Source organism: Centropristis striata, chromosome 21, assembly GCF_030273125.1.
Source record: "Centropristis striata isolate RG_2023a ecotype Rhode Island chromosome 21, C.striata_1.0, whole genome shotgun sequence".
Classification (NCBI taxonomy): Eukaryota; Metazoa; Chordata; class Actinopteri; order Perciformes; family Serranidae; genus Centropristis; species Centropristis striata.
Window position 1 is genome coordinate 15113882 of NC_081537.1, and position 23207 is coordinate 15137088.

A 23207-nucleotide genomic window follows, 5' to 3' on the forward strand; every position below is an offset into this window, starting at 1 on the left:
GGTTATGTCACAAAAATGTAATATTGATGCCTCTATATGGCCTATAGAAGCAAAGGAGAAGATTGAAACAATACACTGCTAATATAAATACTGTAAAAAATAAAATAAATTCTGTTTGCACAGCTCCTTCCCTCATTTAAAAACCTCTAAAAATATTTGTACATACTGTTTCTACTGTTTACAATTGTTATGTATTTTTTTTAAATATTGCTGACTTTTAAATATTTTTGACTTTTTCTATTCTTCATATTTTCTATTTATGCTGTTTTTTTACTTGGAATATTTGTTACCTGTGAGAACCTACTTGGCAAGAAAAACGATTGATTGCTCATGGATGCATTGCCGCTTTTGTCCACAGGGGCCGCCAAAATCAACACAAAATAGGAGTTCCATATTGTTGCTTTAAGTGACCTGATTCTCAAAGTCTGAAACTAAGTCATATAAGAATAATTTGTTTAAAACTGCACCAGTAGTCTTATAGAAAACCCAAGATGGACTCACACAAATCAGACTCAATAAAAATGTTTTATTAGTTTGCTCTGTTGCATCTTTAAGTGCAGCACTGGGAGAGAAGAAGAAATCAAGGAACGTAATGCCCACCAGCAGCCACTCAAGCTCATTACAGTTCATTAAAAAACGCCACAGGGATAACAGAGCTGAGAAAAGACACTGAAAAAACTTTCATTTGAAATAAATAACTTGTGGGAATACATTTCTCCCATTACTGAATGTATTTTTATTGCTTTTGATGCAGTTTATGTGTCATCGCATAAATATAAAGGCACTTGGGCCGAGTGATCCAAACCAAATAATACAGTCTGACAAGCACAGTTATGTCATGATGACCACGATGATAACCGACACACTCAACAGACAGTAAGACCTTATCATACATGTTATGCAACAAAATACACAGCGTGTTACAACAACACATTATGAGCTCCTCTGAATCATGTTCCCTGTGGTGGAGTTAAGATGATATAAATGCTTGTTGAGAGATTTTAATAAGTCTTTGATTCCTTACTGGGCGTTCACCTCAGTTCACCTCCCCTTATCAAAAACAGGCACTTTATTCATTACTTAGATAACAATATTTTCAGGTCTCAATCAAAAGGACGCATTGTGTTGTAAATAATCAAACGTAAAATTAGTCTGGAGAGCAGAGACATGGAACAAAGCTCTAAGCTATGAGTGTAAACAACCGCTCTTTCTGTGGTGACACATGTGTAGACAAATATTTATGAAAGCTCTATCAGTGCGCCTGAAGGCACCACCGTAAATTTAAGCGACCACACACATGCACATGGAAATGTATTATTCATAAAACGTACAAGGTAAAGATTTTATATAATACTTTGGAGCTTTTAGTATATTAATAATAAAAGTGTGTCTCTGCATAGCTAACCTCTCATCAGCCTCTCAAGGCACAAGTTTCATTTCTGTCCTTTTCTCCCTCTTTATAACTCCATATTAGCATTCTAAAGCAATGCTTATGCAAGCAAAGACAGAATTAAACTTCTTTGTCCGAGTCTGAATAAAATATCAGCTTAGAGAACATGTGCTGACCACCGTCTACTGTAGGTATAATCGCTGACTATGGATAAGTTCCTTATACAACCCCACTCCATAAATCCCAACTCTCCCTTAAAACATCCCTTTGAAAAAAATCCTACTATGTAATTCCTCATGGGACTAAAACAAAAAAAGCTCCTTTAATGTTTGTGAGAAACTGTTTCAAACACAAAGAGAAGGCTTCCACTGATTTTTCAAAAGCAGACAATGTTCAATAATTACTTCTTAGGAGTTGCCGAAGGAGAAAAAGATTTTGCTCAGAACATCTGAATGTAAACAGTCGTGTCTTTGAAATTCACATCCATCTGGTTGTTGAGGTGAAAAATGATTATACGGCCTTTACTTTGTTTCCAATATTTGAAAGTATTTTAGATCTTCCAAAACATCATTAAATGACAGAAAATCTGTTCATCTGCCCAGCCACCGCTGACACCATCATCCCAACTTGCCAATTAGCTATCACAATAGTAAGTTTCTCATTAAATCCAGAGAACGTCTTTTATCATCTGCATTCATTAAATCCTATGACAGTGTTTTATGAATAAGAAGGTAATTTTGAGGGAAAACACTAATCCTTGAATCACTAACATGGACATCGCAGTAAGTACAGCCCGTCCTTGTAGGAATTTATTACATAAATATATACGATCATATAGATTTTTAGGCTGTAAGAATTTGCTTGCTAAACATGACTGGAGATGTAACTATTTGCATTCCTATCAATAACTGTCACACACGGTCAAGGACATTACAGCGCAGATGGATTATGTTTCGCAGAAGGGGCTTCTGAGTAGTTTGAAATGAAATTCCCCTGAAAATCAGGTTAGTAAGAATTGCATTTTTGTCAAAAGTGACAGTCAGAGACAATCTGTGTCTTCTGCCTCCAGAACTATGAAAAAAACAGGAGCCGGGGGGTTAGCTTAGCTGAAAAGACAAACTCAACGCTACAGATAGTGTTGATTCTGTGACTGAGACAGGTCAGAGGTTTTAGAAGGCATGAGCCAACACCACAGTGACTTCTCCCTCTCTGTGATCGGCACTTATTTGAAGAGGCTGGGTGAAGGAGGCTGCTTTCATCAAACAGGCCTTACCTGTTTCCATACAGTAGTACACCCACACACCTAACATGAGGCTTGGATTGCTGTTCAAGTCCTTAAAAGCAGCTGGAAGTTTGGTTGAGATGGAGAGGGGCTTCGACAGATCCACAATGTCACCAGTAAGCACCTGATCTTCTAGCAGCCATTCGTTACCTGTGAAAAAACAGGAAGCAGAATTGTGTAGTCCTGAAATAAACTGGATCCAAAATAAAAAACAAGATGGTTTTCAAAATGCCAAACTCAAAGCTTCAGAACCAATGGGAGGCGTTCCGTTGGCTACGTCCACTTCTTTTATACAGTCTACTTTTACTTTATTTACTTTACAGACTTTATTTCAGACAAGACACAATACCAAAAATAAAATAAAAAGATCATAAAATGAAAAAATGAAATAAAATAAAATAAATGACATGTCTGAAAACAAGTAGGATGAAGTTTAATTTATATGTTAAGTATGTTCTCCATCTTAGCAGCATGCTAATATTTGCTAACTAGCACTAAACAAACAGAAACCAGAAGCATGAAGTCAAATGTTGACCTGATGGTGGTGCTAGAAGATTTAATAGATGTCCACAGTGGTTACGATTCATCCTTTGGTGACCATGAATGTCTGTACAACATTTCATGGGAATCTATTCAGTAGTTGTTGAGATATTTCAGTTTGCGCCAAAGTGGTGGACCAACACGCAAACCGACACTGGCACAAATCAAGATCAATCCTCAGTTTGGGTGTGTTCTGAAAAGGGCAGATGTGTTTGATGAAAACATCCGTCTAGCTTCTTAATTTATGGTTGAGCGTGGCAAGGAGCAGCTTGTGTACTAGATTGGCTCGAGTCCTCTACAATACAACCCTCTCATAACCCCACTGAGTCAGATGAAGTAAGCATGAGGACATAAATTTACTGAAAAACTGGGGATATTTTTAGAAACAAATACACATTCAATGAGACGTGACCAATGAATGATAAATGAAAGTCGAAAGAACTTTGACTGTGAGAAAATATTATGCCAGAGAGACCGTCAAATCCATGCCAGTGGTGATTAATGAAGCCGATGCCTAACATAAGGTCCCAGGGTAGCCATTTCTAAAAAGCCACTGAAAAACAATTTAAATCTGCCGTGCACTTCCAACTTGATCCATTAAAATTCCTGCCACTGCTCTGATCTGATCAGCATAAGTCTAGACTGGGTATAATCGGACAGTAGAGGATCACGTAACATAGCCTGGTAGCTAATTATGTGAACCAAGGCATGTCGTCTTATCGAAATGTTCTATAAATAGCCCGCTGATATCCCTGACTGCATGCTGCATCGCTCACCATGATGGAAACACTTTTGTTCCAAACCTAATGAACGGACACTAACACGATATCTCGACTCACTTCACACTAGGTTGTAGGGTCAGACTACTGTTGATTAAAATTTGAGAACAAAAAAGCTGTCTGAATAGTACCAAGCAGCAGAACTAGTGTATTAAATTGCCTCGCTGGTGTTTTTATAGAGTCCCTGACTGATGAAAATATTCCTCCATCCCTCAGCTGAATTTGAAGCGTGGGCCGGCAGAGTGAGAATCTGCTTGTTGTACAGTGAAAATAACATTGTTAAGGTTAAGCATCATTCCCTTCCATTATTTTTTTTTGACAGAATCATAGATCACAGACCAAAATAAAGCCTATGAGGAGAGAGAACAGAGTCATTAAAAGTGTAGAGAACAAGTTTGGGTTGCAACTCTGACTGTAGCATGACAAGCAAAAATAACTTCAGCAAAGCATTTTTTTTACTTTTGAAACCTATTGAAAACAAAAGCAGGGCCTATGCTAAATATTAACAAATCACGCTTTGCACAGCATGAGTTTGCATGAGCAACTGGAGAGACAACTGATCTTTTATAACGGCACTTAAAAGTGTGGAAATGGGATTTTCTGGTTTACACTATAACTTCCTGACTGTCCTCTTGCCTCAATCGCACCACTTCTCCTCAATAATCTTTTTGCAACATACTTTTAAAGTCTTACTGCTTACTAGGCACAGCAGTTGAACTGTTGAATTTATGTTTTTTTTAATCTTTACAAAACCAAAAACTCAAGAGTGAAAGGAATTGATTCATGGTTGCGTTTGTCTGTAACGGTAGCTGCAAACTTTAGCATGTGCAGCTAACTAGCTTACTACCTATTGCATAGAAGTAACGCTAACATAGCATTAAAAGACTCTCATCTTAAATTTTACACAATCATTCAGTTCTGTCTGTAATACAAGGGCTAAGCTTTGCAAAACAGAAGCTCTTTTTTTTTTCTCGGTATTCTATATCAATAACTTCAGTGTTTATCATGAGATCATGTATATGACCAGTAAATGCATATTGTTAACCATATCCTATTTCAAAATGAGTCACTTCATAAGTTTCAACCAATTCATGGCGCTAATGCTTTTCAGCTAGCTAACTTAAGTAGCTATGATAAAATATGCTAAAGGTGCTTTATATTTAATAGACTCAGACTTATCTTAAGTCCTGCACCTCTATGGTCTCTGCTTAAAAAACAGTTGATGAAAAGTTGGAACTGACAGCAATCTCGGTCGACTTTCAGCTAAGGGGGACAGGACTTTGGATTGAATTTGTCAAACAAATGAATAAAAATGACCATCACTGTCTCAAAAACAACTCATGTTCAGTTAGTGAACATTAGTTCAGATGTTCAGAGTGTTCAATCGACGATGAAACTTGACATGCACAGTGAGAATGTTAAAGGTGTTTGGTTTTTTTTGCAAATGTGAAGTCAAATGTACTTTATTAACATTCATGTCATTAATAAGAATGACTGAACATTGCCTCACCTTCAGCTGAAAGAGCCCAGCAGCTTGGCGCCTCTTTGGTGAGTTTGGTTCCTTCTGGAAGTGACAGTGTGAGCGATATGGCGAGAGTCTGGCCTGCTGACACTGCCACCGGTGGCATTTCTTTCCTGGCAGCTGATTTAGGAAGCTTGGGGGCTTTGGCAGGACCAGAAGGCTTCGAAGGTACCGAGTCCAGGACGTCTGAGGAGACGGGGAACTGGACAAGGAGAGAGATTTGGATGGTGATGGTGATTTTGGAGAACTTGCAATATCCTTCTTTGTAACATTTTTTCAAACTCTTCCAGTTTTCAAGACAGATCAATTGCACACATGGACAATATGAAAAGTGCTTGAAAGTACACAAATGTCTCACCAGTGAAACGGTCTGGGAGGACAGGTCCAGAACTTTGACCTGGTGGTTGTTGGTATCGGTCACATAGAGAAGCTTGCCGCTGTCACCAATGCAGATCCCTCCAGGTTCATTGAAGCAGGATTTGTTAAATTCAGGGCCCAGAGTGCCTCCAGCCTCTCCAGTCCCTGCTAATGTGCTGCACTGCTTTGCTTTTGGATCCACCACCTTGATCTGAACATAATTACACAAAGATGCAATCAAGCAAAAAAGGTCAAGGCCTGTATGTCCCTCTGTGGTTTTCAGATCAAAAGGAGATCCACACTTTGTGCATCCACTCAACCTAAAGGAACCCATTATGACTACAGAGGCATCATATGTGAGCACAGTGCGGCTTTGAACTGCAGCCTTGTGACATGCAGCACTTACCTTGTGGTTGTAGGAGTCGGCCACATAGAGCAAGCTTTGTTCCGGACACCAGGCAACACCGAGAGGATGCTGCAGTTTGGCATCCACCCCTTTACCGTCTACATCCCCGAAAGCAAAAAGGTTCTGGTTCAAACAAGACAAACCATTCAGAAGAGATCAAACAGAGATATAAAAATGTACAAATGCCCAAACCGCAGCTTGTGACCCTTACGTGTAAACTCAGCTAGAGTCAAAGAACAGAATATCCAATCTAATTTTGTGGCCCGTCTCCAACCAAATTTAAAACAATTTCATTTTTGGAAAAAGGGTAGAAAGAAAGACTTTCAAACCATCAAGATAAAACACTTCTGAAATTCCAAACCAAAGCCTATTGTAAGTTATCAGCTTTCATTTGAAGAACACTTGAAATAAAAATATGAAAGTAACATGCGCTTCATTATTTTAAAGGTTTCTGAATAATTCATATAAGAACAGTAACACAGGAATTAGCATATCACATTCATAGGAAACACCAGTAAGATAGCTTAATCTTTAAATCGCTTTAATTGCCTAAAAATAGGTGCTAAAATAGTTAGATGAGTCATTCTTGATAAGTTTTAAGGAAAAGCTCTAAAACATTAATATTAGATGTTATTAAAATATAGCAAAGGGGAAAATTTTTCATGTTTTTTTAATTGTAAAAGTGACAAAAAGCTAATCAAGTGTTCCTGGTGCTACAGATTGTTTCAGGCCAAACAGATAAATTACTATTCCAGCCAACGAACAACCAATTTGTCAGAAAATTGGCAAGAATTAAAATAAAGAGCATATCATTATGTATCCCTCAGCTGAATAAACAAAACAAATGAGATAACAGTCTCAGAAAAAGTCCCATGACTCTGTGGCTCACTGCCTCTGCACAGCTGCAGAGTTCATCGATGGCAGCTGAAAAAGAAAAACCCAAATCTTTGGGAAAATCTGTTACTGCACTAACAGAATCACTCCAGACGCCAGCAGGTTCACTTGTTCTCACATGTTCACCTTCACTGCAGGAGCGTGACCTCTGTTTCAGATGCCGCTGTTAGCAGAAATGTTATGATAGGAGGATGTTCTTAAACTAAGACAGAGGGAGAATGTTACATTTCCCATACATAAAACTGACTGCTCCTGAATTACTAAGTTGTTTGTTTTCTTGCTTAGAGTCATGGCCATTACACACTGGGGATGTGACAAATACCCATCTGCAAATATTTTGCATCAGAACTATTTGTACTGGCAGTGATGTGAATTTGTGGCAACACTTCAAAATAAAAGGTTTGAATAGATTCGTACCAGCTTTTTCTTTTTTGGACACACCAGTGGGATCCTTTTGACCAAGAGCATTATCTCGCAGTCTGCCTGAGGTAAGTTCTTATACAGGTGCATCTCAATAAATTTGAATATAGTCAAATAGCCCCAACCAAGTACTGAGTGCATATAGATGGACATACTTTTCAAAGGCCAACATTTCCATATTAAACATACTTTTAAACATTGGTCTTTTGTAATATTTTTTTTTGAAACACTGAATTATAGGTCTTCATTAAATGTAAGCCATAATCATTATAATTAGAAGAAATTAAATACATTAAGAAATGAAATGTTTCATTCTGTGTGTAATGGAACTATATAATGTGTTATTTCCACCTTTTGAATTGAATTACTGACATAAAAAAAATGTTCTATGATATTCTAATTTATTGAGATGCACGTGTATAGCCTAAGATACTGAATTGAGTTTGCTTTTAGCAAAATAATCTTGACTGAGTGTCCCCAATTATGCATTGTATATTGTCTTGGGCTTTTATTGTGAAAGGTAAGAGTGGAAAGAGTGGATCTGGTCGAGGTTGATTATTAAAGTTGAAGTATAAAAGTTTGCCATGCTGGTTTGGACTACAGAGCCCACATGTTGTTTTATTATCCTTATAAGTACATAACAAAATGTGATTGGTTGGTGCTTTTATTCGCAGCCCAGAAAAATGGAGAAAAAAAAAATGACGTCACCTTTTTGTTGCGTAATATTTGCATTCTGTGTGAAAAGACTCAGGACAAAAACGTCTGGTTGCAACTCCAGGAATCACTGCGCCCTGCCAAGAAACAGTCCAGCACATGAGGTGCCTGTAGGTGTCCTTTTCGACAGAGGCAGACGTGCTGTTTCCCTGTTTCCAGTCATTTTGCTGAGCTAAGCTAACTGGCTGTGGCTATGTATTCAGCGTACAGTTTTGAGAGTGGGATCAGTCTCCTCATCAATTTGTTTTTATATTTCATTTATATTTATTTTATATTTACAGATTTAAATCTGCTTCAGGTTTATGTTTTATTGTGTCTGTTAAATAGCTTATATATCTATGGGCACGGGCAGCAGACTACATACTTTTTATACTGGTTTTGGCTGACACATCGCCATTTTGGATAAACTGTATATGGCTCTCCAGTTAATTACTGCGCGCTCTCATGGGTGAATACCAGCTTCAGAGCTCTTGGGACTTTCCAAAAATACACCAGGGAGGCAGGATAAAAATCTAAAACAGAGCGACTGCGAGTACAAGAAAGTACTACCAGAAATTGTCCTTAGGCTTTGTCTTTGCTACAAATAACAGTGGTGTATTTGTGGCATTTTCTTCATCAGTACTTTTTTATCTTCAGAGAAAATGGCTCTGCGATCTTGTGATTGTCGAGGAGTGACATTGTGCAACATTTTTCTTCGTAATTGTCCGCGTGTTTTCTAAGACTGGAGTGTAGTAGATTAATGTGCAGGTTTTCCAGTGTGTGTTTGCTGTTGATGGATGGGGACAGAGCCAGGTAAAGGACATTTTATCATTGAAGGTACTGCACGAGAGGTTATTGCTTTCTTGTAGTCTGTTTTGTTGTTGTCCTGCCTTCTGTTCAAGCTGCTATTTACTGCATTAAATCAGGGTCTCTGCAGGTTTCAACAAGTCAAATTTAAGAGTTTTTAAGACTTCTTTAAGACCATAATGAATACAATTTAAGACCCATTTCACATCCATACTGGCAAAAAAGTACAAAAGACAGAAGGAAAATCGGAGGCCCGGAATTACTTGCAAAGCATATGAATTTGTTCACAGTTAAAATTCTGACCGGGCTGCACAGGTACTTAGATCCGTTTTGTAGTTATGTTATAGTGTCCTCAAAAATCGAAACATTTAGAAGCCAGACTGAAGTTCATGCATTTGTTTTGAATAAAAGTAACATTATAACATTTTGTAAAAACCTTTCAAAATGGTATTTAAGACATTTTATGAAGTTTTAAAAGAATTAAAGATATTTTAAGGCCTTAAATTCAAATGATTGGACTTCATATGGTTGAAGACTTTTTATGACCCCACAAATACCCTGTTAAATATAATTAGATAATACATTCTCCTTTAACAGAAGTGCTGAAATGGACAAAAAAATAATGCTAACTAGCTACAAGAGAATTTATAAAGCTTAACTTAAACAAAGACAGAAACTTGGTTTTCACTTAGTGCTTGTTCTCTGGGGCTGGTTTGTTTAATTATCATAAGCCAATATAAAAATGTAAGGCAATGCAAAATGAACTAAAAGGTGTCTATAGAAGAAAGAAAAAGTAAGAAAGGTTGAAAAATACTACAGATAAGAGAGCACTGTCTTTTTGATTCTTTGTTTGAACTATCTCTTTAAGAAATGCATCCAGCAGCAAGCAAAAAGGCCATTACCAGGAGATGGCTCAAGCCTGAGCAACCACGAAATGAGGACTGGATCAACATTATACAAGACATCTACAAAATGGAAAAAGTGACTTTTCAACTAAAATTGCAAATTGACTTATTTTACAAAACTTGGTCAAAATGGACAGAATATGTTAAGCCTACAAGTTCTGACTTTATGTAACTAACGACTGCTGCAAATAATGATGCTAGGAGAAAATGATGATGCTGTGTGATATAGGTACCCCCCACCCAAACTGTTCCTGTTCTTTGTTCTGTATAAAATGTTTAAAAATTCCTCAATAAAAAGTGAATAATAAAAAAAAAGAAATGCTTCCATCCAGTCATGAATTCATGCACCATCTCATCATCCATCCATCGCTTGTTGCACCTACCAGCGGGTCTCTCTCTCCCCCGACCAGCAACTTGACGGCTCCATCCTTCAGTGCCAGCGTGCGGATGGTGCTGCTTTCGCTATCGGCCACATACAGGCAGCCCCAGGGCTCCTCTGGGGCTAAAGCCAGGCCTGAAGGCTGAGCAAAGCCAGCCTTGTGGGGGTAGGAGTTGTTTCGGTTCTCCTCATTGCCGCTACCTGCCCATCGCACGCATGTGCCCGCCTTGGACTCACTGTTCATGTTTTAAATAGAAGACAATAAAAACAATTAGAGGTCACTTTAATTAATTGCTGAATATGTAGAGTTCATTTGAAAATCTGTCATTTTTATTTCTTTATTTAGTTATTAGTGGTTTCGAAGGTCGGTTGCTGCCAAGGTGTCATGGTGGTCGTGTGCCAGTCTCTCACCTTCCTTTGGGCAGTTTCCCATCTGCTAGGAACAGAGCCCAGATCTGGTGGGTCCCTGCCATGGCTATCCACAGCACGTTATCTTCAGCACCACCTACACATACAAATGAAAGGCAAAGACAAAAACACTTTTTGAGTTGAGAACCAGGAAACTTGTGTTAGTGTTTTTGGCTGTCTACCAGCCGTCCCTGATATCATCCAGATTCAGTGCTCATGTTTGTCCTGAAAGGTGAAAAGTCCTTTTAGAGGATGTTTACTTTTTATTGTAAAAAGGAGATTAAAAAAGGCATAGGGCCTTAGGGCGCATCAGGAATGAGTTCTTAAACTGAAGTAAGTTAACATTTTAGCGCCCTTTGGTCTAACCTCTTAAACTCAATGAGGATTTGAATGGGTTGGTGATTAGATGCCTGAAATAACTTCTGTGGTTAACACAAGGTTAAGAGAAATTCCTGTTTTTGTTGTACGACATAAGTTAAGTAGTAAAATACACCCACTTGTGATTTTTTTAAGTTTTTACATGTCCTTAAAGAGGAGGTTGCTAACAAGAGGCTTAATGAGACTACAGTGGTTGTCGGGGACATTAAACATCATCACCAAGGACAAGGACGTAAACTCTCTCACTAGTCCGCCTCACAGCCTCTAGTTGTGTTTTACAGTGCTCTTGCAAAAAACTTGTAGATTGTAGATTAGGTTAATAAACAATTTATTAGGTTACGGTCTCACTAGCTATTCAAAACAGCTGGTTAGCTTGTTGGAGACTATAGCCTATAGCAGTCGTAACGTTAGCTTGTTACCTCAGTCGGCTGCATTCAAACATCATAGAAGTGGTGTTCATTTGTGAAGATTATCCTGCTGAACAAGATGTATAAGCATCAAAAACATGTGTTTGCCACAGAGCTCATTTCTTGCACTGATCCAAAATCCAATGCAAAAATCCCAATCGGTCAATTCCTAATAGACCCCATGACGATGCTACTTCTGGGTTGGCCTATGAAAATACGCAATTTTGTTCGCTCTCTAGGGCGACTGACTCGCTTTTGGCGCCAGTCTCAAGTCGTCATTAGAGTAATTGCAATTATTGACTTTGCATTGGCTTTGGAGGTTGCCAATTGGCTTTAAATTGAAAATAAACAAGTCTCCTCTGAGCTATAATTTTTTTTCTCATGAATATTTAAATGGCATCATCTATTAAGAAGATATATCTCTGCTAATTGAAAAAAGTTGTGATTGTTTGGTGAAGGCTGAGTGACAGAAATGAGTCAGAAATGCAGCTATGCGGGTTTAAGTGACAGCAGCCTGTCTGACCACGGCCATACGTGGCCTCAGATGGACTCAGTAGTGACAATGCCGTCACCCTGATAAACACAGAACCCATACAGGCAAACAATATCTCAGTTGTATTTTTAATGCAGCACAGAGCTCAGACCTTCTTGATCACATCTGGCGGACTGACAGGAACATCTGACAACTCCGGCACCCGACTCACAGCATCAGCGTCACCGCGGTACTTCACAGTTCAAAAGGTGTAGGGGCCTCTTGATTCGGTCAGCTTAATTATTCATACACATGATGCGTGAATGCATGAATATGCAATGAGTGTTTGGATGTACTCTCAGAGGACAATGTTAGTGGAGTTAAAGGTCTTATACCTCATCCTCAGACCATGTGGTGGCGTGCTAACCAGCAGGTTGTGTCATCCATCAAGTTCAAAAGTGACGATGACTGATTACCTCTTGCTTACAGGCTGCGTGCAACGAGAAAATAATTGTACTAAAGGTCCTACAATGTCTACAGCACATGCCACAGGCTGAATAAGCAACTCCACTGTCCACTTGTACACTTTCATCTTTTGTTTGATTTAGGTAAGCACACAAAGTCACAGGACCATTGCAGCACATGCTCACATTTACTTTTCTCTACAACTGTATGCTCCAGCGACAACTCAAACATGAAGAAGACGCCAATCAGTAAACAAAGTTAACATGCAGGAAAGAAGTTGTAAGACAAACAGATGACATTCTAATTTTGGTAAATGTTTGTTGGAAATCCTTAAGAATTTTTTAAAACCATATTTTGATAGTTAAAATCGTTAATTTGTTACATTTTAGAACAGTATTTTATCTTTATCTAAATCAGGAGACTACACTTTAGCCAGTTGCTGATTGAAATGTCTCCCTGCCTCTCAATAGAGAAAATCACTTATATTCCCCAAGGTAAAAGGGAGTCCTTTGATTCTAATTGGGAACCTTTCATTCACTTTATGGGAAATGAAGATATGTGTGGTGCATTACAAGAGGCTGAGTAAAGGCGCAATGTTTGAGCGACGAATGGCTGGCAGGAAAAAGTAGCCTTTCACTTAATTATGTATTTATTAATTTAATTGTTTACTTATTTCTGTGTCTGATGTCTGATGTGAGTTAGTATTAGTATAAAAGTATTGTATTAATTTCAATGTGTTACTGAATTACTTGTCAGTTGTATTTCTATTCAGCTAATTATTTATTTATTCATTTCAGTAACTGTTTTTTTTATCTTCTAATGTTAATAATAAATAAGGTATCTCTACATATGACAACTGTTTTTCTGATCTTGAATCTGAAATCTGAATGTCCACAAATAACGAGGCCCGAACGAGGAAACACAAGACGTACACCAACATTAAGATACAAAAGGTCTCTGTGTTAAAAAAGCTTTCTGCTTTGATGAAAAAAGGCACTGTGTGACAAATATTATAAAAGATTAATAATAAAGAAACTCTGAATACCCAAGGCAAAATAAGAAAAGCAAAGCATTCTGAGCTTTGATTTTAAAGTGGAGGTTTTAGATTAATTTGTTAGAATATGAAATACCTTGTCAGGTAGTTTATAGTTATAGTTTGTGACTTGCATGCTAGTAGTTGTGACTTATTATTGATTTTTGTCTTCAAAATGATCCAGTAGAACTAAAATGAGAGGTTTATTGAGTATTCCCCATGAATGAGATCCTATAGATTAAAAATATATTCCAATAATGTGTGATTTGTGCAATATAAATCAATTATGAAGTCCCATCTTTTGCTCAGCGGGGCCTCTATTTCAACCAGAAGAGCTGTTTCTGAAGGTTGGTGTGAATATTTTGTGATGTAATTTTGCTTTATTAAAAAAAAAAAAAAAAAAAGGTCTATTTGTGCATGTGCAAAAAAGAAAGTTGTTTATGATCTCTCTAAAGGTGTGACCACACCAGAATACACACCCCAGTCTTTTCTAAGCGGGTGAAATCTAGTCACTTCCTGTTGTCTTCTTCACCTTTACCTTCATCCAACTGATCTGTGACCTGTGACACACTGAGACCCAAAAATATCCAAGCAATCAGAGACCAGAGGGCTGTACTGACCTCTTTCTCAGGAATTATTGATTGTATAGCAGCATGCAGAAAGAAAACAACAGGCACTGGGAGCAAGGGCAGGCGCAGAGGGGAAACACAATAAGATGTTACCCTTCAAGTTTGTGTCTGACTGCACCGCAGGACTCACCGGCAGAGCCAAGAGTCACATCCCAAGGAGAGCTGATGGGCTGCTGAGGTCCCGTGGCCCCGCCTTCTTTGTCTGTGCCTTGAGCACCTACTCCAGCCAGAGTGCTGACTCTTCCCTCTAACAGGTCAATCTGAGACACAAACAGACAGAAATGTACAGATAAACAGTGACAACAAGTGACATCCAATTTAATTTAAAAATGCGGTTATTTTAAGCTGAATCCAAATGTCCTGACTTCACTGCACTTGCACACTCGCAGACTTTTTTGGGCATGTTCCAGGGAAGTCTGTGCTGAGGGCAGTCCAAATCCACAATTAATCCGGTCAAAAAGGGGCCCCAAGTGGATTGCTTGGGGTGCGGACTTCACGGATTATATTAGCCACAATTCATTGTAAGACTTTTTTTTAATTTTTTTAATAAAAAAAACAACTTATTATGATTGTGTAACACATTTTTGATCAAGCTATAGAGGCTATCAAAATGCATATTATTGTAGCCTACCTGTGCAGTGTAATACCAAAGAAAGACATCCAAAAAAAACAAAAGAAGATCTTCCACTGTAAGTAAAACCTAATTTACAATACTCCTCTCTTTATATAATCCCACAAGGGATCAGTCTGCAAGTCCAGAGGGTGGACATTTGGATTCCAGCCATAATTTGGGGTAGTACCTTTCGGATCAGATGGTTTTCCGTGTCCGCGACATATACAGTGTCTCCTTTAATGGCCACACCCTGAGGGGAATTAAAAGAAGCTTCGGACAAGTTGCCATCTTGTCTCCCGCTTTTAGGCCCTGAAACAGAAATGATAATCCAATAAAATGATAGTTCTGTGTGCGTTACAATTCCTCACTTTTAGGTCTAAGTTAAATCTGTTTTTTAATACGTTATGCACAAAAGCTGTTGGAAGGATGGAAACACGTGCACAACACTGATGCATCTCTGATGACAGATTAGTTGGCCAATGCTCATGTTTCTATTAGATTCTCTCCACTACCACTGTTATATTAGAGCTTTGCAGGGAAAACTATGTCACTTCAGACTCAGCATGTTCACTTAACACTTGTCTGTTGTTGACATTGAAAAGTTACTAAGCAACAGCAGTTTTAATTGTTCGTCATATATTCCATTTTAAAAAAAATATCTTTGAGTTAACACAAGAGCTGGATTAAGATATTTTTATTTTACCTGCCTAAACGTGTAGGTAAAAAAAAAAGATTAGCTCAACGCTTTCTCATACTGCCTGTGAGTACTTATGAGTGGAGCAAAAATACAAAAATAACACCAATCTTGCATCTTTCCCTCATATTGTCCACACTAAGGTCAGTGCCAGTTCCCAGCATGCACTAGTCCCGGCTGCTGCCAACCTCTCTGTTGGTCTGGGGACAACACAGTGTAGCTCCTCTGAGGGTTTTATGGCATGTGAATAGGCTAAAAATATAAATGATGCTTTTCAACATTGTTTTTTGTACAGATTCTATTTATTAGAAAGCAAAAACAATTAGGGCTGCCGAATAATTGCTCGTTTGGATTTTAGTCGATTAAGGACTTTTTAAATGCTTTTTTTATATTGAATTACTTATTTCCAAGAAACTCAGCTCACACAAGATATATATACATATTATGTCAACAAAACCATCCAAATATCCAAATACACAATTTTAGTCTGAATATTCTGTATATAGCCCTACTGTTTCCCTCTTCTTACCTCCTATAACATGTAACAGCTGTCCAGTCGAGGACACCACCAGTATTCGGTGATGTCCAGTGTCGGCTATTGCCAGTCTTTTCTTGCTGTCGTCCACGGCAACCTTCCCAGGAAACGACAGGATGCTGGGAGGCAGGGAGTCTCGGTACAGCTTGAGCCCCACTGCATGCGTCTTCAACAGACCCTGCTCCCCGTAGTGACGGAGGGCGCTATCAGTATAGAGCGTCAGCCTGTCACGGTGGCCTTCGCCCACCAGGGAGAAGAGCAGGTTGCCACGTGGGCCCAATAAGACCAGCGTGGGCCAGCAGGACACCTCAAGATCATGCCAGAGCTGAGCCTCGCTGTCGTTCACCACTGGGTGGCAGATGTCGTAGCGGAGCACGGCGCTGCGGACGTTGTCCAGGACCTTTGTAGGGTTGGAGACAAAGTAGTTAGAGAGCTGTGAATATGAGCTGTTTATTAAAAAAATATTAATGTCATCCATTGCCCTAGTTGGCATCTTTAAAGTTGCTTGTTTCACCCGAAAAAAAGCCAAAATCACTGCATGAGTGCCACTTTGCTGAACAGCTTCATAAAGAATATAAGTGAGATTAACAGCATCAGGAGGATTTTCTAAAGATCTGAACATGTTTTCAACAACAAAAGTAACAAAATAATTTTAGATATTATCATTCTGATAGATATTGTCTCATATTTCATGCTGGCATACTGGTGTAACCTTACAAATGAATGCTTTAGTGCTTTGATAGTTTGCTTGAGAAAAAACTGGCTCATGTGATCTTTCTGCATACTCTCAATTAGACAAATTTGTTGTAAAAATGGAGAACGAATGCAGACCAGCCAACCCAAATGATAAAATGATGCTTAACAATGAAAACACTTACCTTTTCATTGGGGAATTTGGCTGAGTGCACACCAACGATAACCAATCCATCTGAGAGGGAGAATAAACAGATAGAGACAAAAATAAAACAGACAAACAAAACAATACAGTAAGTGTTTTGACAACTGGCCTTTTTCAAACTTTCAGGACATCATTTTGAGCTCTCTTTATGTAACTGGAAGATACACAAAGGTTCAAACCCGTGTTCAAAGGTTCAAACCCATCTTGTCTCTAAATCACTGTATCAAACAGTTGTGATTAATAACAAGTGTATGTGTGTATGGACTTAGTGCCTGAAGACTGGAAGCATTTATCTTAGTCAATTCTCAGTAGTCATCAAAGACTACTTATACCATCTTTATTTTGGAAACAAAGAGAGCGATTGGTTAGAATATGTGACTTTTGATAAGGCCCACCGCTGCTCAAATGTTATGCAACCGAATGGCCTAAAACTGTGGAAAAAGCCTGTTTGTGATGCTCTTTCAAACACTCTTTTTTTAGCACTAAAATGTGTACAGAAGTGGCCTTGCGTAACAGATATCTTGATAAGCTTGCTTCCTGTTTTCAAATCAGTATGGGACTCTCAAATGAAACACACTTTCGTTCATTCTGAGGCACGCCCTGAAACTGCAGTGCATCAATGTGTATCATTGAAAACATATTAAATGAGAAATTAAAATTGGCTTCGTACCCAATGTGACCCTCAAATGAGCAAATAAAATGCATAATTCAGTTGTGAAACGCAATTTGAAGTTGATTTTCATAACTAAAGACATAATTTAGATTTATTGAATTTGGGGTTGCTTGAGGTCATTCTCCATAGTCACTGTTTTATGCACAGTTGATGTTGGTGGACATACGCCCACTTTGGAGAAGCAGACAGTACTGGCATGGAAGCTAAGCAATGAAGTGCTGTGGATAGGGGCAGCAGCAAAATGTATGGTAGCAACCTAAACATTTTTTCCAGAATATAGCTTGCACTTTAACTGATATTGATTGTTTCAGGTGCTTCAAGTAAGATTGCTGCTGTCCCAGGAAGTACATTGCTTTTATAGAGGCACCATCTCCCCCTTACTCAAAGACCTCAGGACACAGAGATGCACCACCTGCAAGAACTTTACAACTTTACCATGGCAGTACTCATACCTGCTTCTCCAAACGGTCAGTTAAATCTGTTTTTTCATACATTATCCATAAAAGCTGTTGGAAGGATGGAAACACTTGCACAACACTGATGCATCTTGTTGGCCATTGCTCATGTTTCTATTACATTCTATCCACCACCACTGTTATGGTACTCCTGCCTGCATCTCCAAACAGCACGGGGCATGCAGACTCCCATCTACTGTAGCTATTACACACACTAAGTACCTCATACAGCCCCACTTAAAAAAATCTGTACTATCCCTTTAAGATGCATACATTTACACCATGTTATGTTGTACTTTGTCTTACAAAACAGGAAGTTTAAATGCTTTAATTTCAATTTCATTATGCTTTTTTGCACAACACCACTGGAAACTTCCAGTGGCAATAAAACAAACAGAAGCCCTCAATCCTCCATAAATGGATTACCTCACATCACTAAGCTGCCAATAACATACGTAAAAATACAAAATCCCAACTCTTCAAACTCACACCATCTGCAGTGGATTTCATCACCCATGGCCTCTGCCAAGCAGTATAGTAGCAGCACAGATTGTAGTGACGATGGGTGGGTGGGGGGTGGACTGTGGGAGAGACTGGACAGGGTGGCTCCCACACCTCACTGACCAGAGCAGCAAACAGAATGTACCCATAGCGGTGCCAAAGATAAGGCTCTGAGTGTGATAATGTGTGGTGGCACTGCAGTGTGTCTCTGTCCCGCCTGGCTCACAACTGAATTTCAAGCTGCATAGCTTCCTCAGATGATCCCATGAAGGGCCAACGGGATGACGGAGTCAGTCGGATGTGATTATGCTTCACATGGAGTGGCTTTGTACAGTGAACTACAGCAGAGTACATTTAAGAGTCTTGCATGCACCAATACTGCAGCTTGAAAATATTTTTAGTTACTGTCTCTTCACAGTTGAGATAAGGACCCTCGTGCTCTCGGGCAAGTAGAGGAGAGAAGTCAAGTTGATATACTACAACTTCTCTGGCCCAGTGAACTTACACATGTTCCCCTGATGCAGCATGACACATAATAATATATACCATTGGAATTATGTTCCCTCAGTGAGTCCTGCTGAAGGCTATTTTGACGGAATACATTACGATTCAATAGAAGTATTACATGTTTAATAATTTAGCAGGGGATGGATGTCACTTGACAGAAACTTGTTCAAATCAGCATTTTATCTTGCCTACTTTCTGCGCTTCAATCTCTCACCCCACTCAACAAGCAGAGAAAATGAATAGTAACTCGGCACAGCTACTTTTTTAATTGGCCCACAGCTAACTGTAGCTGTGGTTTAACAAGCTCTGGACAGGGACCAATCATTCCTTTGTTTACAGACACTGAGCACAGTTAAACCAGGGCTGCTAGCTTCAAGCAGAGATAAGAAACAAGCTACAGATGTATGCTTCTAACTCAGCAACCCCAGGATTTTTATCTTTTCAAACTCGTAGTTTTAACCCCCAACTGATGCCAATCCAAATGAAATGGGTTTATCAGTTTTTGTGCAGTTTTTTGTTTTTGTTTTATACCTTTAAAACACATCAATGAGAAACACTGTTGTACTGAAATGCATGTTCCTTCAATGAACATGAATAATGTTGTCTCTCTCTCTCACACCACACACACACACACACACACACACACACACACACACACACACAGTCTTAATGTTGTACACATTCACTGGAGCACCAAATTAAAATAGTCCCCAATAAATACAATATTCACTTCTGCATGAGTGACGTTTGCTTAAAACTACGGTTCCCATCTGTTTTATGCAATGTCCGGGCCTTTAAAAAAACATTTAACTTCTGTATGTCTTTGTATCACATCTTAATGCTAATGCTTAATGCTTTAGCGTTTTTGTGAATAATTTTCAAACATTTACATCTTCAGTAGGAACAAATGGACTCTGGGCTATCACAGAAAGGGTAGGGAAGTCAAATTATTGAGAGCCAGTGTGATTTAAGTTTTTGGTATCTCATTTTTATATCTGCTCACTGAACATTTGAGAAATCAAACCCAAATAAGCAGGAGACAAACACGAGGTACTTCAGTTTCCCCTTCTGACAAATGGCTTAGATCAACCTGACCAACTGTGCTTTCCAAGGTGCCTTGTAACAACAGATTTTGTATGAATATGAAAACATCTCTCATTATCATAATCTAAATCATAAATTCATTGACACATCACTCATTATGGGCTTAGCGTCTGCTTAATTAGTGTGGGGATAATGAGAAGTCTACTCCGGGAAGAATGACCTATATATTTATTCTTGCATCATAGAGGTTTTTTATGGTGTAAAATTGACTCTTTTTTCATTGCAAATTAGCAATATGATATAAGACCTAGCTGTAATACCCTTTGCCTCCATCTCTCAACTCCTTTAAGCTCAGGACACCCATGTCGACTGCTGCTTTAAAGCCAGTGTAAGACCATACCTTTGACAGAGTGCTTCTCCTCCAGCTGGTGCAGGTCAGGCAGGATGTGCATGCAGTTGATGCAGCAGTAAGTAAAGAAGTCCAGCAGCACCACTTTACCAGCCAGCTCCTTGTTGAAAGACAGAGGCCCCTCTGTGTTCAGCCATTCCAAGCCTGGAGCAAATCACAAAGTGGAAAATGATCCTGTCATCTAATTAATTAAATTTAGTCACAGCATTTGCAAACTCTTTACAGTGCCCATCACTGTACTGGTGTATTTGTCTGGCCTGATACTGCATTCATATCACATAGGAAAAAAACTTGATGGATCAAAGCAATGAGTTTGAAGTGCTGACAGCTTCAGAGGTGTTATGAAGCCATTAAATTACATAATTAATTTCTGAAGATCTAGGTCGAGTCTGATAAGTTGCGTTTTTTTTTTACACTAACCTCACATGCACTCTGGATTGTGTCTGATAGTATTTGTCACACTTTGTCACAATTAGTTTTTTCCAACAACATACTGAGCACCAAAATCCACCCTGAAATATTTGGACATAGGGCTAACCAATTAAGCACATTTTAATTCAGAGAATGTTTTCCTTTTTAATTTGTTTTTTTTTTTTAAGAAATTGACTGTAAAATAAAAAAAAGAAGAAGCTGTTTTTATTTCAATAAATTAATGATGTTTTCAAAGTCAATGAGTAAATAATTACGTTAAGTAATTGCGATTTCAATTTTGACCAATATAAGAGTTACTTATATTTTTGCTGTGGTATTAACCAAGGTATCGAGAATTGTTTTTTAATGCTATTATTGTAGTGAAGTTGAAAATTCTGGTATTTTTTGGTATATGGACAATTTTAATTTGAACAGCTATCAGTGTATCTCAACCACCTGTCTTATTCATTTAATTAAATGTACTTATTTTTCAACACACTTTCACTAATCAAGGTCAGCAACACCCTTTTGCTCTCAAGTCTTTGCCTGTCAGGTAATTTCATGTTGAGCCAGAAACAACCCCAAAACTATTGATCCTCAATTGGATAAATACAGAGCAAGACAAACATTTAAACTTGTGCCTGTTATGCAGTTTAAAATGTGTAATGAGGGGTTGTTTGAGGCCTGGTTATGTTCCCATCCAGCACTGTTTATTCTGCTGTTTGATGCTCTACTGTAGATCCCCATCTACTGGTGTGATGAGTTATTGCCAACATGCTGCATACCTCAACAGAGGACCTCACTGTCTTGTTGACACCAGAGGAATTTGACGTTTGAAACTGCATTTACAGCTATTTTCATTTTAAAAAAAATCATGTGCCAACACTATTCATATTATTTGGTATCGTGAGAGCAGCTACTAAAGACAGCTGCTATGTAACTATGAATTCTAGGATAAATTAAACCATTTAGGAACAGAAATCATCAATTATCAGCACCATATGTGTATTATGTGATCGGTTTCAAACAAATTTAGCATTTAACACCTTGCATTGGCAGTAGCATGATGGATCTTTAACGTGGAGTGAGTTGATAAAGCCCTGAGGAGAACAAACGAGAAGAGGAAAAGGAGCATGATATATGGACCTACTTTATAATAGAATGTGAATTCCTGGTTGTGCCATACACTCATTGTTATAAAAGAAAACTGACTGCTATTCACTCGTATGTGCACAGCTATTGCAACAAAACACACCACAGGAAGCATTGTATTGCAAACTAGAACATTTCCTCTGGGGATATTCTGAAAGGGCCAAGGGGGCTACTGCCGATTCTTTAGCTACCAGTTTAGTTTATCAGTGTTTTATTGTTGACACTGATATTGGTAACACTTTACTCTAAGGTGTTTACATAAGAGTGACATGAGCGTGTCATAAACATGACATGGGATGTGTCATGAACATTAATGACACTGAAGTAATATTAATGCTCACGATACTTGTCATGTCATGTTTCTGACAGGCTTGTGTGACTCTTATGTAGATACCTTCAAAATAAAGTGTTACCATATCTTGCTTAAGTCACAAAGGCATGTTCAAAAAATTGCCTGAGTCATTTATTTCTCTTAAGTTACATAATTTACACACAGTGTTATTACTATGCCAATAGCCATTCTTTGATACTATACATCCTTTTTGAGTGAAACACTTTGCAGCTACTATGTTTGAGATGAGTCCATACTACCACTTTTCTCTCTCTCTCTCTCTCTCTCTCTCTCTCTCTCTGGCCAGTATTTGAGATAGCTACCTTTAAACAGTTGTGGTTAAAAATCATGTTAAAAAGTATTTAAAAGAGAGGAAAGGAAACGCCGACTGTTCCGTGTTCCTACTGTGTGGACATTCCGACTCATGTAATGACATGTTAGCAAACTTCAGTCAAACAGTGCAGCAATAGGAGCTAACATGGTCTAACCTGTCTGGAAATCGGGTATCTTCAGATCCTCTCCTTCGTCTAGTTTTTTCAAATACTCGTTAACAAGGTTTTCTTTCTCTTGCTGTGTCGTTGACTCATCTAGGGCGCAATCCAGTTCACTTTGGATAGGAAATAAAGTAGAAAGGCTGCACTGGGACGCCATGTTTCCTGCAACAACCAGCCTGCTAGGTAAACGCACAACAAAGATTCAAACTGTGGGTTTCGACACAATTGTAAAAAATAAAATAAAATAAAAAAAAGGGGGAAAAATCACCATGGTTCTTCTTTTCTTCCTGAGTTTATGTGACATTCAACGGTTAAATATCAGAG

The 23207-nt window shown here is 38.5% G+C and overlaps 1 protein-coding gene across 1 annotated transcript; it reads right to left on the reverse strand.

Moving 5' to 3' along the window:
* Nucleotides 1-228: 228 nt before the first annotated feature.
* Nucleotides 229-23079, reverse strand: nhlrc2 (NHL repeat containing 2). Its single transcript, XM_059325243.1, has 12 exons — nucleotides 22878-23079; nucleotides 20487-20639; nucleotides 16887-16936; nucleotides 16003-16408; nucleotides 14967-15088; nucleotides 14297-14426; nucleotides 10786-10879; nucleotides 10379-10610; nucleotides 6277-6399; nucleotides 5872-6081; nucleotides 5502-5715; nucleotides 229-2822 (listed from the first exon to the last, which is right to left on the reverse strand). The coding sequence occupies exons 1-12, from the start codon at nucleotides 23038-23040 to the stop codon at nucleotides 2560-2562; spliced, it is 2160 nt and encodes a 719-aa protein (XP_059181226.1). The 5' UTR covers nucleotides 23041-23079; the 3' UTR covers nucleotides 229-2559.
* Nucleotides 23080-23207: the final 128 nt, after the last annotated feature.

What these genes read in the sequence shown, in the direction of transcription:
- nhlrc2 (XM_059325243.1), bottom strand. Translation starts at nt 23,040, where the DNA reads ATGGCGTCCCAGTGCAGCCTTTCTACTTTATTTCCTATCCAAAGTGAA. An exon ending in GCTGTTACATGTTATAGGAG is followed by an intron (nt 15,089 to 16,002) that starts GTAAGAAGAGGG and finishes TTTCTGTTTCAG; the next exon opens with GGCCTAAAAGCGGGAGACAA. An exon ending in GGGGAGAGAGAGACCCGCTG is followed by an intron (nt 6,400 to 10,378) that starts GTAGGTGCAACA and finishes TGTTTGAACCAG; the next exon opens with AACCTTTTTGCTTTCGGGGA.